This window comes from Anthonomus grandis, chromosome 13, assembly GCF_022605725.1.
Source record: "Anthonomus grandis grandis chromosome 13, icAntGran1.3, whole genome shotgun sequence".
NCBI lineage: Eukaryota > Metazoa > Arthropoda > Insecta > Coleoptera > Curculionidae > Anthonomus > Anthonomus grandis.
In genome coordinates, this window is record NC_065558.1 from 9493627 (window position 1) to 9506883 (window position 13257).

General features: G+C 34.9%; 1 protein-coding gene across 8 annotated transcripts in view; it reads right to left on the reverse strand.

The window, feature by feature from the left end:
- The window catches only part of LOC126743650 (mucin-4-like), a 41810-nt gene that overhangs the window by 1303 nt on the left and 27250 nt on the right, over positions 1 to 13257 (reverse strand). For 2 of the 8 annotated variants that reach the window (XM_050450839.1, XM_050450838.1), the window contains 12 exons: positions 11262 to 11381; positions 7071 to 7192; positions 6528 to 6731; positions 6284 to 6473; positions 2424 to 6230; positions 2211 to 2367; positions 2004 to 2088; positions 1703 to 1942; positions 1492 to 1643; positions 1176 to 1437; positions 822 to 1120; positions 606 to 768 (listed from right to left, as the gene is read on the reverse strand). In XM_050450839.1, the coding sequence (XP_050306796.1) occupies positions 606 to 768; positions 822 to 1120; positions 1176 to 1437; positions 1492 to 1643; positions 1703 to 1942; positions 2004 to 2088; positions 2211 to 2367; positions 2424 to 6230; positions 6284 to 6473; positions 6528 to 6731; positions 7071 to 7192; positions 11262 to 11381 (5801 nt within the window). The remainder of the gene's footprint in view (positions 1 to 605; positions 769 to 821; positions 1121 to 1175; positions 1438 to 1491; positions 1644 to 1702; positions 1943 to 2003; positions 2089 to 2210; positions 2368 to 2423; positions 6231 to 6283; positions 6474 to 6527; positions 6732 to 7070; positions 7193 to 11261; positions 11382 to 13257) is intronic. The other 6 variants (XM_050450843.1, XM_050450845.1, XM_050450840.1 and 3 more) reach the window with 6 other exon arrangements.

Genomic DNA, 13257 nt, shown 5'->3' on the forward strand with positions numbered 1-13257 from the left:
TGAAAACTAACGAATTTCTTTATTAAAAAGGTCATTTTAAGCCTTAAGAAAGAAAAAGCTTAGACTAAAAAGGTTATTCAATAATTACTTCGAGTACCTACTTTCGATGAGAAGGAAATGGATAGACATTTTTTACATGTAAATTAATTTTTTGCCTTGAAAGGTTTTTGATAGAAAGAGCGATACCGTGTTGAAATAGTAATTATTAATTCAAGTAGCGCATAAAAAAAGTTAATGATGGTCACTAGAAGACGAAACGTCTTGTCATCAATCTTTCAATTTTATGAATCATCATTTTAAATAATCAATAGCTGTTTAGTTTTTTTAGAGTAAACAATATTTTTATATAATTTATAATTTTTATAAAAAAGATATTACCATTATATTATCATTATATATTACATATATATCATATACACCTTATATATCATGAATCATTATTTTATAATTAGAAGAAAATATAAATTCTCTGCTCTTATCCAGAATATACTAATTTTTATGCTATTCAGAGAATATAATTGCCAAATATACAAATATTATAGGAACATTCCCTCGTTTCTTCGTAATATTTATAGAACTTTAGTCGTTCTATTCGGGACACTTACCTCCAGGTTTATTGGCACCCCATCCAACCAAAATGCACAACTGTCTGGATTCGATTTCTTTATCCGGTAAGCAAACGGTGCTGACATTTCGCCCCAAAGTAAGCGGACTCTTAAGATGCACTAAAGCCGCATCATTTACAAACTCATAATGGGAGTACTTTGCCTGAAACCAATTCACTATAACGTCATTCAAAGGCAAATATTAAGTTTTGTTACCTGTGGGTGTGCCACGAACTCTTTCACTTTTCCCACTTGAGTGCTTGAATTATCCCCTGAGAAAATATTGGTACTGCCAGCATATAAAACCCATTCTTCCGCTTCTGGTATAACATTTTCCTGTGACACGATGCAGGAGTAACTGGTGATAGCCCACATGGGAGCAATCAATGTTGCGGTACATTGAACGTTACGTTTTTTGTCGTAGAGTAGGGTCAAGCTGGGCCATTGGGTTGTTGCTGCTTTATTACCACCAAGAATTCTGGATCCTAAGGCACGTTCGTTGCTACTACCACAAGCTGTAAATTATCATATTTTTATTGTAAAAAATTTACTAAGGGCATAAATTATTACCAAACTCTTGGCACTGGAGTATAGCCAGTTTGCCACAAGTACCATCAACCACTTTACTCATTTGGGTCATTAATGAGAGTTCTAGTGCTTTAGGTTCTAGTTTGTAGAAAGCTTTGAAGTTTAATCCTTCAGGTTTATCAATGGCTTTAATTTCGATGGCTTCAGGATAGCCTAGATCCTGGCATGCCAAGGTGGCATAACTACTATTCCAGGCGTTTTCATCCAAACATATGGGTATATATGTGTTGTTTTCTTCTTGAATCTTAAAAGCATATTTATTTAAAAAAAATTTAAACAAAAATTATCTAGTGATTACCTGTAAAACATTTTCAATATTGGTAACATTTGTTAAAGAAAGGCAGTGCCATTCATCAGAGCGATCAGCACACTGAGGAATCCCGTCACATCTCATGCTTTCATCAATGCACCCACCTCCTATTTGGCATTTAAATTGTTCACTTCTGCATTCTGTTAAGAAATCATCATTATTATCAGTTCCACTTTATAAAGTCTCAACTGTAACTTACCACAAAACTTTTCATCTTCGCCATTACCACAATCGGCTCTTCCATCGCACCTCCAGCTCTCTGGAACGCAAGAGTCTTGCTCCGAGCAATGGAACGAATTATTTTGGCATTGAGTGATGTGACAGTTTTGCTCATCTGATCCGTCTGTACAGTGGGATCTACCGTCGCATTTCCAGGCCAATGGGATGCAACGTTTGCTCCCAGTGCAACTGAACTCGTCGAAGCTGCAGGTCCAAGATGCTAAGGGATTGAATGGTTAGTGGATGTGATGATGGTTTGGAATATTAAGAAAGGGTCTTACAGCAATTTTCCTCGTCACTGCCGTCGTTACAATTTATGATGCCGTCACAGACGAGATGTCTCTTGAGACATTGGCCGCTTGAGCACTAGAAAATTATATTAAGTCAGTTTAGAAAATTTGTCACTTGCAACTAATTTATAAAACAGCCTTTTCTCAAGTAACCTCATGGGGCAAATTGAAACTTCCTACTAGTCATATTATAGTTACCCTAAAATTATTTGGACATCCTGCCTCGACACAACCCAATTCATCAGATCCGTCGTTACAATCAGACACAGAATCACACCTATCATGGTCGGGGATACAGTAGCTACCATCTTTTCTTGAGGTTCCATTTATACATTGAAATTGTCCTGTTGCACATCTAAAAATTACAAAATTAATATATTCTTTTTATGACAATTTATGATGATCCGTTACCTTGGAAAGCTGAACAGAGTATAATCCTCTGTCACAGGTTTAATATCATTTAAACTCGTCATATTGCTGATTACATCCAGCTTTTGCGTGGTACTTATCTCCGATGACGCCTCAACTTCAACTTGCACTCCATTTCCAAATAAGTCTTTACTGTCGATTTTTTCATAAGTAGTTGCATCAGAGCTTATTTCATTCTTTTCTTTCAGCTCGTTTTCTTCTGTAGTCTTAAACTTATCCATAACGCTTTGATCTTCTTGAGATATATCATTAACACTATCAAGCGGTTCTACCAAAAGATCTGGTTCAATCTCTGGGGAGGACATTTCTTCTTTAGCTTTGGTGGTTACAAATAACCTCTCGGTGGTCGTAACATCAGCCTCTGAAATTTCCTTCACCTCATATTGCTCTTGGGGTAAAACCGTAGTTTCGATTATTTTGTCTGTGGACGCCTCAGGAGTTGGCTTCAGTTCGTTTTCATTTTCATTTTTTCCTATTATAGCAGCACGTTCGCTACTTGCTACTAGATTGGCCTCAGTTGTCAAATGTTCAGTAGTAACTATCTCTTGTTCCAATTCGTTCTTTTCTGGTATATTTGATTCAGTTGTTACTGAAACGTCATTTATCATGGTGGTTTGATCCATGTCTTTCATCCCTACGTGCATGTCTTCCATCCCATCTACGTGCATTTCAGTAGATTCTGGCACAATATTATGTGGTAGTTCACTAGAAGTTTCGTTTATTATAATAGTTGTCACCTCAGTAGTATCGTTTGGTGCAGTCGTACCTTCAGATTTAACATTATTGGTTGTTGCTTCCATTGCTATTAAGTCTTCTGTGCTAGAATTAATATCTATTGCATTAGCATCGTCTGAAGGAGAGTGAGAAGAAGTGGGAATATCTTCAGTTGTATTAGTGGTGCTGTTTGTAGTCGTCTCTGTGGTGCTTCCTTCAACTGACGTCATTACCACATCTTTCATTCCTTTAGCCATATGAACATTATTCTGCCTGTTAATTGCTTCTTCGAAAAAGCTGTTGCTGTGGACATTGTTATATATTTCTGGTGGAAGAGTTCCATTTTCATGTTCTTTATTACTTTCTGATGTACTAGAGCTCATTGGGTTTAAAGTAGTAGCCTCCTCTTGAATTTTAATAGTTGTTGTCACATCATTATGGAACTTTGGGTTGGTATCTTCGCTTATTTCATTATCCTCGTTGCCTAAAGGTATTACAGATAAGCCTGAAACATCTGTGGGGTGTGGATCGAAGGGATTCGTGTGGTTTAGTTGATCATTTTCCAAACTAGGAGGATGAACTTCGCCTGATTCATGACTTCCTGTCTCGTTAATAACATAGGGGTGCTCAATGAAGTGATCCCCGGAATGCAATATGTTTACCAACGTATCATTTTCAATTTCCGGTAAAAATGGAGACATGTTATGTTCAATAATATTCTCTGTCTGATGTTCTGTAGTAACTGTGAGGTTTTGTGTTTCAGTTATGTTTACTGATTTTTCAGTTGTAGTAAGATCTGTAACTTTAGGTTCAGCTTCATCTATGATGATATGACTTATGTGTACTGTAGCTTCTTCAGTTTTGTTTAATGGATCTGCATTTATTTTATTATCGATTGAATTAGAAGAATCTGTGGTGGTGACAACTTCGGCTTCAGGAACAATCACTTTTACCATCTCCAACTCTTTCATTTTGGCATCTGAAAACAAGCTAGGTGTCGTAGCCTCTGTGACAATTTCTGCCTTATGTGTTGTTGTTTCTGGAGCACCCACTATAACTGGAATAATATGTTGAGATTCCTCGCTTGAATTAACATGCGTACTACTCTCAGTCATAAATGCTTTATCTAAGTGATCATTTATGGTGGCCATTTGTTCATGAGTAGAATTATCCATTATTCTCTCATTTTCATGTTCAAGAAGTTTTGGTGTGGTACTGGGATCTAAATAAGTAGCTTCTTCATTATGAAAGTGATAATCATCATCGTGTTGATGTAAAAGGAATTCAGTATTTGAATCAGGTACTTCATTCGTCGTATCTTCAGCCAGTATTTCATGACCCAAACCAAGATGTCTAGATTCCCCGTTGGACTTTGAACTTTCAGTTGCTTCCGTATGTGAAGGAGTTGTAGTGACTTGGCTTGTAGTTTCCACTACACTGGGAATCACGTGAATTTCATTCTGGTGTATCTCATTGAAAGTTGATTGCGAATTTGTTTTTTCTGTCAAGCTTTCGTGATCTGTTGGCTCTTGTGATGATGTTCCAGAAACTTCAAGCACAGGTGAAGATGATGGTTCAGGCTCTGGAGACGTTTTGGGTTCAGGAGATAGCGTAGGTTCTACAGAAATTTCTGGTTTAATAGTAGGTTCTACTTCAGGAACGGATTTTGAAGGATCATGTTCTAGGGAAGATTCGGTTTCGGGGGACGAAGTTGATTCAGCCAAAGATTCATGCTCTGTGGAGGGTTCTACTTTAGCAGAAGGTTGAGAGAAGTTGTGTTCAGCAGTAAGTTCAGGTTCAAATGAAGACTCCGGTATAACAGAAGGTTTTGATTCAGGAAGAATGGTTGTTTGAGCAGCGACCTCATGTTCAACCGAAGGTGCCGGTTGGGAAGAGGGTTCTAGTTTTGAAGATGGTTCCGGCTCAGATGTTGGCTCTGGCTCTGCAGAAGGCTCAGGTTCAGCAGAAGGTTCTTGTTCAGTAGAGGTTTCAGAGTTAGGAGGACCTTCTGGTTCAAAAGATGACTCTTGCTTAGCAGAGGGTTCAGGTTCAGGAGATGTTTCAGGTTCTGAAGACGGTTCTGGTTCGGCAGAGGGTTCAGTCACTGGTGTTTTATGCTCAAAAGACGACTCAGGTTCAGCCGAATGTTCATGCTCTGGTAATGCCCCATGCTCGTGAGATGGTTCAGCAGAGAATTGAGATTCTGATGATGCTTCGGGCTCAACAGATGGTCGAGGCTCAGCAGAGGATTCATACTCTGGTGATGCTTTATGCTCAGGAGATGCTTCAGGTTCAGTAGAAGATTCAGGTTCTGGTGATGCTTCGGGCTCTGGAGCTGGTTCAGGTTCAGCAGATGGTTCATGCTCTGGCGATGCTTCGGGCTCAGGAGCTGGTTCAGGTTCAGCAGACGGTTCATGCTCTGGCGATCCTTCGGGCTCAGGAGCTGGTTCCGGTTCAGCAGAGGGTTCATGCTCTGGCGAATCTTCGGGCTCAGGGGCTGGTTCAGTTTCAGCAGATGGTTCATGCTCAGGAGCTGGCTCAGGTTCAGCAGATGGTTCATGCTCTGGCGATGCTTCGGGCTCAGGAGCTGGTTCAGGTTCAGCAGATGGTTCATGCTCAGGAGCTGGTGCAGGTTCAGCAGAGGGTTCATGCTCTGGCGATGCTTCATGCTCAGGAGATGCGTCTGACGATGCAGAATTTTCAGGTTTAGCGGCCGGTTCAGGCTCGGGATTAGTCGATGGTTCGTGCACATGGAAAGCCATTTCTTCACAATTTTTCCCATTATTTGCAAGCACTTTACCTTCTGGGCAAGTACAAATAAAATCAAGGCTGTTATTGTAGTCGAAGAAACACAAGTGTTCACACCCGTTGTTTTGTATTTGGCATTGGTCAATCACTTTCCTGGTGTCTGAAGGTTGATTTGCCAAGTGGTAGGTATCCATAAGACCGTTATGGCGTTCCAGGAGATTAAATATTTTTTTATTAAGCATTTCTTGGTTGATTGGATCCTTGGCGTTGTGAATGCCTTCTTTAAATGTCCAAGCTACACGAAATCTTGCAACTATACTGCCAGGCCTTTTAAAAAGAGGTGTCAGTTAATTAAACATTTCCTTTTATGAAATACTTACAAAAATTCCATAATTTTCATTTCAATATTTGCTGATCCGTAGTTTAATATGTCGTGTGTAAATAGGATGTTCTTCAGTTCTTCTTCTAATGACCTTGCTAACGCTTGGTATTCAGTACTGTTTTTATTATATAAGGCATCAGTAAATTCCATATTGTCAATTACTATTTGGGACTCAAGTACCCTTGGAACTGAAAAATGTTTTAATTTTATAAAATCGTCAAATAAACCTGAAAAGCTATTACCTTCAATCATTGAAGTATCAGTAGAAGGTAACAAGCTGGAAACGGTACTTAGAGGAGGTCTTGAACTTGGAGAAACTTCATCAGGTGGTTTATCGTTCGAAGATCCATATATTCCAGCACTTTTAACTTGGGCCTCTGTTCCATCGAAGTTCCTGGCAGTGATTTCTTTTGGAGCTATTGGTCCTTGATTTCCTATTATACCCACTGTAAAATAAACCAAGACTCAATCGTGATTTTCATTTCGAGTAGGTAGAAACTGCATAATCCTGCAATATTGATACTTAAGTATTACATAAAACGAGAGACAACAGCTGTTGGAATGTCGTATGAACAAATCTATTACGAAAGATTAAATATGAGCAATTAGCCTGTTAACGGAACATTTTTCTTCTTCTCAAGGAAAACGAGCCGATTAAAATTGTGCCTTCGATCTGGAGCACGTTTAATGCTAAGTATTGTAGGTGGAGTAGATATTTTAGCTTTTTTTCTTATAAATGATTTAGTACTTTTTAAGTGTGATTCAGTACATAGTTTATTGCTTACCTGCTGCTAAAATTCCAATGATTAATGCCGCAGCTACGATGGATAAGCAGATAACCCAGCAAAGGCATTTGCTACGGCTTTTCTTATTCCTTTTGTCCATTGTGAGGTATAGTTTTTCGCCCCTGGAATAAACATACTTGATAAATTTTTATGTTAAATGGGAATAAGTATATACCGGGTGTCTCGTTAATATTTAAGTTTTTAATTTAGGTTACGATTGATTTTTCTGAATAAAAAAATTAAAATAATATAGAAATTCAAAATTATAATTAAGTGAATTTGATCTATAAACAGAAGTGCTGATTTTAACTGAATTGAACGATTTCTTATTTTAAATTTGATATTTTAGATCTAATCTGAGATTTATATGGTAATTGTTTCTTTTAGTGAATTTTTTTTGACATAGATTTCCGATTGGATTGAGGCTTAGACCTCATGGGACGTTTGAAAGATTTTAATAGTTGGTTCATTTAATGATAAATCCCTCGCTAATTTTTAATGATTTACTTAATCACTTAGATGACTTAGCAAATTTTATTGATATAACGTTTGCTAAGTGAATGATTTTGATCTGTACGATGAATTGATTCTTCTTTTACATTGAGGTGATTGCTTTTACTTATTGGAATATTTATATCTATTATACTTTAGATTGAGATTATTTTGAATATTGCCGATTTTTAATTTACATGCTGATTTCATACATTAATTTCTTTATTATTGCAACATTTTTATTTGCGATTATATGATTCATATTAAATGAGCATACCATTTAAATCTCATCTCAAATAGAGATTATTTTAGTCTGAGATTTACTTTTTGACTAACTGAAGAATTTTACATGCAATCAGACCGTTAGTTGAGTAATAAGCTCAAAAGAAGCAGTAATCAAATATTGGTCTAGATTTATATGGGAAATTCAATTAAACTAAGAAGCTCTAAAGGTTAAAAAACCAGTACACAAATGCTTGTAGAGTTTCGTAAATCCAACGGTATTTATCTCTCTAAGACACGATTTTAAATTATTTAAACGTCCACAAGCATTATTGGAGATACATTCCAATATATTTTTAACGTTTCTGTCATTTGACCACCTATTGAATGATTTGCTTGTTTCCTTCCCTTCCATACAAATATCACATATTCCACTTGGTGGGTATAGGAATATCCAATTCTCTTATGCCATAAACCATTCTTTTTACATACAGTTGTTGTAGAATTTGGTAGAGCAGCAAATACAACATCTGTCTCTTTCTTGTTTGATATGAGCGAACAGTTTAAACTGATTTAAAAAATGCTAGTGGTAAAATTGATGATGGTGAAATACAAAGTTAACTCTCAGCTTCTATATCAGTGTATGGTGATAGCATTTTCTCTCAACTAATCATAATCATTTTCTCTCAACCAAACTACACGGTCACACTTGATTTTGTCAAAAGCAAATTATTGCCTGAAGAAGAGCGACACAAGGTTAATTCTTCCTTGATGGGGAGTGTTGCTGCTTTTTATGGTAACAACCCGAAGAAAACCTTTAAAAAGAAATTCCGTTTTAAAAGTTATTTATGTGGAAAGATTGAACACAAGAAGGGGACTAATTTAAGAATAAAAGGAAAGTACAAAAATGAACATTGCAGAAGAAGAAAGTGAATAATTTACAGCATTAATATCAATATTAAGTTTTAGTTGATTCAGGGTTTACTTATCACTTAGTTACTGAGCAATTAGGGGAATTTTTAGTAAATAAAAAACAGGTTAATTTCTTTATAAGACAAGGAAATTAGGTTACACATGCTGTTCTTTGCTAGGACTGGTCCATCGATTATCTGTAATCCTTGCGATGTGTCCGGTCCAGTTCCATTTCAGTATAGTAATTTTTCTTATGACATCTGTATTTACTTCTTTGTTTGCGATTCGATCCCTAAGACTGACGCCCAACAATGACTTCTCCATAGCATAATGCGTTACTTGTATTTTGTCTACTATATTTCTAGTTAAAGTTAGTGTCTCTGCTCCATACGTCATCATCGCTATGTTTATCCATTTATGTTGTCCAAATTTATTTGCTAACCAAAGTCGTGAATAACTTTGGCGATATCGATCCTGCCGGACATCACATTCTATTTTAAATTTGTTTCTATCCTTAAGGAGTTTTAAGCATGCAGTTGCTGTTTCATAGATATTCTCAATTTTTGCGGAGTACCGATGGTCGATTCGACAATAAGCTAGAGCTTGCAGCACTCGGTCTTGGTCTATGGTATCAAATGCTTTATATGAATACATATATAATACATAGTATAAGTGGCTTGTTACCTTCTACAAATTTCTTTATCAGAGTTTCAATGCAAATGATCGTTTGTGCCAAAATCTCGATGGATTAAAGGCTAATGGGTCGATAGTTTCTTAAATCGGCAATATAGCCCTGTTCTTATGCATGAGAACAATCATTGCATTGTGGTATTCAGAATACATGCCCTAAAGAATTTTTAAAGAATGCGTGTTAAAATATAGTATCCTTCTTTAATTGATTTGGATAACTGTATCATCGTCTACAAGTGATTTATTGTTTTGCATTTCAGAGAGACATGCTTTTATTTCAGAGATATCTTCAGATCCTATATTTTGAATTTCCTGTATCTGCCTTGGTTCAAGAAGTTCATGATCTTTTTTATAAAGCTCTTTGTAAAAGTCTGCGATCTCAAAACTGTCCTCTCTCTTTCATCAAGCAGTTTGCAAATGTTTCTTTTACCTTCGCTAGTTATCTTCGTTTTCTCTGTAGCACTAAAACGTTTATAGTTTTACTATAACTTTGGGTATATATTCGCGGTTATATTTTCTGATATATTTTCTAACTGATTTGTAGATATTTTCGTTGATTTGCTTCAGGGTAGCGGAATTTGCCGTGTATTTTTCTCGCATCTCTTCCTCATTAGGTTTCTGATATTTTGGCTTAATTTCTTTTCTTGCTCTTTAAACCTTTCCCTGTGCCTTTCTTAAGCCTTCTTTAAACTATGACGAATTTTTCTGTTTTGATCATCTACGCTGATCTCCTCCTATTTAAATTTTTGATGCTCTTAATAGTTAAGGCTATTTTTCTTTCGTATTTTTCTGGATCTTTTAATAGACCAATTTTGCTCTTTTTCCCTTAAAATTCACTTGTTTAGTACGGTAAAATTTTGGACAATATTATTTTTGTCAGAAATTATAAAAGCAATTTCAGTTTTGTTGTTCCATTGGAGCTTATCCAGGTCTATTTTCGCTAAATTAGAAGAACGAGTTCATAGCGTAGTCTTTGATGCCGCATAAAATTCAAAATTACGTTTGCTCTATTATTTCATAATGATGAGGGCTTATAGAGGTCTGTGCATCATCATTTTGATTCTAGCTTGCTATTAAAGGCTTCCATGAGGAAAGTGTAATGCACTTTGTCCCACTGCATAGCCACAGATATATCTTCGTCGAAACCTCCTACTACTTCATCGTCGAAAACTGTTGTTGGAGTATTTTTAATTTATTTTTAGTTATTATTGGTATTTGTAGTTAAAATAACTTAATTTTTAAACTTTCTTTTCCTTACAAGTTTGAAAGTACGCGGCAGAGTGGAATCACGTTTGGGACATTAGTAACACTGTTTATTGGAATTTATTGGTTCATGGAAAATAACGTTTTTTTTTAAATTAAAAAAAAATGTTCTAGTATATTAATGGGACACCCAATCTATAAAAAGCAAATAATGCAAATATATATCTATTTTGACGAGTCCCACGATATAGTCGATATCTTTAAAAGCAAATAAAATATCATGCAAACCATTGGTGGCATAAACATGACATAATCGTAATTAAGTTCCAATTAATTTTGCTATTTTGTACAAGAAGCACAATATGTACACGCACACCAATAATAATAATAATAATTTGATGAGCACCGTCACCAGTCACAGCCACCACACACCAGTACCCATTTCCCCATGAACTTTTTACCAAGGTTGTTCGCCGATGATGGTTACCATCTCTGCAATTAATAACTAATTAAATACAATGCCTTACTTACCATTTTTATAATGGGCATGAATACAACATTAAAGCAAATATATGTTAAAAAGCGACAAATAATTGACAGAGACTGGCAACCGATAACGCAAAAAAAATTAAATTAAATGTGCATGTGTGGCATATGAAAGTGTGACGGTACCGTGGTGGTTGGTTCATCCATCGGGGGTACTCAATGGTATCGTCGTTGGAGAGATCGGTCTCTTCGCCAGCCGCAACAGTTTCAGCGAAGGTGACGCTGTTGCGACCCTTTCTGGTTGCGCTAGAGAATAAATAGTGTCAATGCAAAAAGGAATTGTTCAAGCACGGTTATAGGTATGTACCGAATTGGACGCGTGATCAGAATTTTGTTATCACTAAATTCCTAAAGAGCTTTTATGCACAACTTAACCGGGTTAGGGTGAATAGTTCCTAAAAAGAGGGTGTTCAAGTTAACGGAAGGTCTTGAAAGAGAAAATTTGTGAAATATGAAAATCCTATGTTATAAGGATATTTTTGATAGATTTTTTGTTGAAGCGCCAAAGGGGGATGCAATGTTAAATTATGTTTGGAATTTATCTAAATAATTCATATTATATGAAATTTTTGACAAGACAAGTGATAATTGAATGTCAAATCACAACCTTTAGGCGTAATGATTCTAAAAACAACATTTATTATTCAAATTCCCATTCAATTTAGAGCAAATTTGATTCCTTGAAGTGTTCGAGTAAAAAAAATAAAAACCATCTCCTGCAGGTTCTATGTCAGCTTACATGGAAATGAAGAGTTTTCTTACAAAATATCCGCACTATCTGAAGAAAAATAATACTGAAGATATCCATGATCCTATGACAGAAACATATAATTCACTGTCAAAAACGATTTATTCACTGATGAATTCGATCAATTAAAAGAGTGCACCAAAGTAAAAACGGTTGAATATCAGAATAATTATTAGTATAATTTTATTGAAGTTAGCTAAATTATAAAGAATTCCTGGATATATTGGAATCTGCAGCTATATTTTTTAAAGGTCTAAATTATTTGTAAGAAAAATTAAATTAAATGTTAAATACTCTAAGGTCCAAAATATGAAACATCTTATCTCATCCGTCTCTGAATTAAATGAAGATTTTTTTTACAGAATATTTAAACTTCGAAAAAGAAATTCTAACTGAATCTAATTATCGTAGACATGCATGAGATCTTAAAAGGGAATCTCGGAAACTCAGAGTCCACTCTTAAAAAACGACTAAATAATTTTATGCATTGGAAATACTGACGGGAATCAGAAGTTCATACAAGGATCCTGATGAATTTCTAGACCCTCACCCAAATTAACCGAATTTTAAAAAAATGGTTTCTATCAATAATAAATATTATATTTGAACCAAAAATTTATTTCACAATTTATATTTAGAAACCTTAAATCTTCTTATGATTTGAATATTTATAGAAATTACTAAAGAATGTTGAATTAAAAAACAAAATATAAAAAAAAAATAATAATAATAAAATTAAAAAAATACAAAACCAATTTTTGTTTGATTCAGAAGATTGAATTTTTCCATTCTTTTCAGTTTTTTTCTCAATACATTTTTAAGTTTAAAACTTTCCTTTTGATATTTTTTTAATGCCACAGCAGAAATCAAAATTACTAAAATGTATCAAATTATAAACTAAAATTAAAATATTAATCCAAATTCTAAATAAAAATTTAAATTTTTTCAAGCCCATTTTTAGCCAAAATTCCAAGAAGTTCCAAAAAAAGAAAGATAAAAATTCACATTCAAAAATATTGAAAATCTTTTATATGACTTAAATTAGCATTAACTGAATATTAGCCCCTTATTATTTATATTTTATTCAGATATTCCAGAAGTATTTAATCGTCCTGAATATTACTATAAAATATTAATATAGCAACTTTTGACTCAAACTTTTACCATCATAGGACTAATTTTTTTGTAAGAATATCAGATAATAACTAAAAAATTAAGTTAAAATGCTTCCTTTTGGGACAGCAAGAATTTTCCCTGAAAATACAGGGCGACTTGCTGTTAAATTACTAAATCAAATGTGCAAAACAGATGTCATTAGAACTCTGTCACAAGATGTTAACACCTCTAATGTGTGATGTATGACATACATTTTAT